The sequence below is a fragment of the Silene latifolia genome, chromosome 8 (genome assembly GCF_048544455.1).
Source record: "Silene latifolia isolate original U9 population chromosome 8, ASM4854445v1, whole genome shotgun sequence".
Classification (NCBI taxonomy): Eukaryota; Viridiplantae; Streptophyta; class Magnoliopsida; order Caryophyllales; family Caryophyllaceae; genus Silene; species Silene latifolia.
In genome coordinates this window covers 12,948,204-12,950,346 of record NC_133533.1, presented here as the reverse complement: position 1 = coordinate 12,950,346, position 2,143 = coordinate 12,948,204, and the positions used below count along the sequence as shown (strand labels likewise).

The 2,143-nt window shown below is 47.9% G+C and overlaps 1 protein-coding gene across 1 annotated transcript; it reads right to left on the bottom strand.

Annotated features, from left to right (window-relative positions):
* Positions 1-224: 224 nt before the first annotated feature.
* Positions 225-1,882, bottom strand: LOC141596420 (uncharacterized). Its single transcript, XM_074416574.1, has 3 exons — positions 1,663-1,882; positions 1,196-1,575; positions 225-1,115 (listed from the first exon to the last, which is right to left on the bottom strand). The coding sequence occupies exons 1-3, from the start codon at positions 1,670-1,672 to the stop codon at positions 768-770; spliced, it is 738 nt and encodes a 245-aa protein (XP_074272675.1). The 5' UTR covers positions 1,673-1,882; the 3' UTR covers positions 225-767.
* Between the last annotated feature and the right edge of the window lie 261 nt (positions 1,883-2,143).

The window sequence follows — 2,143 nt, the reverse complement described above, 5'->3', positions numbered from 1 at the left end:
CTCATTTAATAAAATTACAATAAGACACGTAAACTTAACTCACAAATCACCCGTCAAATTTAAGCAATTTAATTAACTCGTATCGGCATACGATTAATTAAATAATCAATTAAGAGTATTTCCCTATAGGTATGACCTAAGGGGATCAACTGATCACCACGTCGCGCATTGACAAGTAATGTCAAACTCTAGTCAGCCAATCATTACCGATATGTGTGGACCAGTTGACAGTAAAATATTACATCCCACATGTATTCTTAAAACAAGATTTAAACATGTGATCATTATGATCAACAGTTGTGATCGCATTATTGTCGGAGGACACATATTCCAACAGGGCATTCCAAAACATGGCCAAAATACGGCCCCTGAGTTTAACCGCTACCTTGGCGAAGCAACCAGAAAGAGTTTAAAAAACTTACAAGTCTGCCACCTCTGGGCCAGACTACCAAAAAAGTTCATTAATATAAAAAAAAACTTAATTATCGGTCACATTAATGACCTCCACTTCTGGCACCTCCTCTGCCTACTGACTCCCTATTTCAGGTACCGCACCAGCTTGCACACCTTCGGCTGCCATAGCTTCCTGAGCTCCGTCAGCAGCGTCCTGGGGCATTCCAGCATCTCCACCAGCAACTTCCTCAGCCAGTGTAGGAGAATTCACCTCCCCAACTTCAGGCATCAGTGCACTCAGATCAGGTGGGGTGGGGTAGAGCATCTCTAGGTGCCTCTTCTTCTCCTCTATAGCTTGTTGGGTGGGAGCCTCCTCAAGAGCAGTGCGCATCCCGCTGATATTTCCCCGCCAGGTGGCATAGACAACAACATTGGTGGCCAGAGATTAGCTCGCCGATCTTCTCGTCAGAGCGCTTGAGGGAATCAGAGAAGGTGTTGCACACCTCTTGAGTGCGTGCCAGCTGATCAGCCCCTTCCTTCAGCTTCTTCTTGGCAACAGCAAGCTCAGCCTTCAGTTCCACCACGCGTTCCTTCAGATCAGACCGCTGCTGCGCCAAGTCGGCGACTGTTCTTTTCAGCTCTTGATTTTTAACGTTGGTGGCACGGCTGGTGGTCTGCACTGCATTGATCATCTTCCTATTATAAAGAGAAGACTGGAGGGTCTGGGGCAAGAAAAGTCAGAAGGCAGCAAGAGAAATCAAAGGGTAAAGTTTAAAACAGGTAGAAAACGAAGATCACTCACCATAAAGGCATTGTGCACGTCATTCTCAGCCATCTCCTCTGGAGAAAACTCTGAGAACGCCTCCTTTAGAGGAGGGAAGAACAGCTGGTCGATCTCTGGCCAGTACGACACCTTATCAACATTCCCAAAACCTTCTAGGAAGTGAGCAGTAGTGCCTCCACTAGCTGAGGCACGAGGACTGGCAGGAGGAGTAGGCGGATGGCGAGACAATGGATCAACCTCTAAGGGCTCAGGCCTAGCAGAACTGGATTGCGTAGGAGGGGTCTGGAAAGAGGCGGCAGGAGCACTCTTCTTGGAGGCAGATGCCACGTCAGAACTAGCAGTGGATCTCTTTCTTTTTGCACTCTGGAGGATGGCTTCCAGAGGATCAACTTTGGAACCTACAAACAGGCATCATCTCAGGCGTCAGGATATTTAAAGCATTAGTAAAAGCTGCATGTAAATTGCAACAACTGTAGGAAGCTTACCAGAAGACATACTGTGAGCTGATTGAAGAGGCTTGGAAGAGGTAGCAGGTGAGAAACCAGGGAGCAGGTCAGGAAACTTTCTCTCGGATTCAGAGATACAGAACAACTTGCTGCAGGCAGGAATCTTGGCACCAATGCGAGTCAGATCACAGGGGTCTGCACGAGGATGATAAAGTAAGCTAGTAAGCAGCGAGATAAATGAGTCAGGTGACAGGGAGGCTTACTTACTCGAAGTTATGACCCATTTCTCGAAGATGTAATCGGCAGGCGGCTGGATGGACTACTTCCTCATGAAGAAGAAGTCCTCAAACCATTTCTCATCTCGGGATTTGGACACGTGCCTGAAGGGAGCCTCTCCACGACCCCGGAACGAGAATTGACCCCTACCCAGGGATCTGATGTTATACATGTGGGCTAGATCACCCAGGGAGAGAGAGTTGCCGGTGTTCTGACTAGTGGCCAGGGAGTAGAGGAGAACCCT

What these genes read in the sequence shown, in the direction of transcription:
- LOC141596420 (XM_074416574.1), bottom strand. An exon ending in ACGTGCACAATGCCTTTATG is followed by an intron (nt 1,116 to 1,195) that starts GTGAGTGATCTT and finishes TTCTTGCCCCAG; the next exon opens with ACCCTCCAGTCTTCTCTTTA.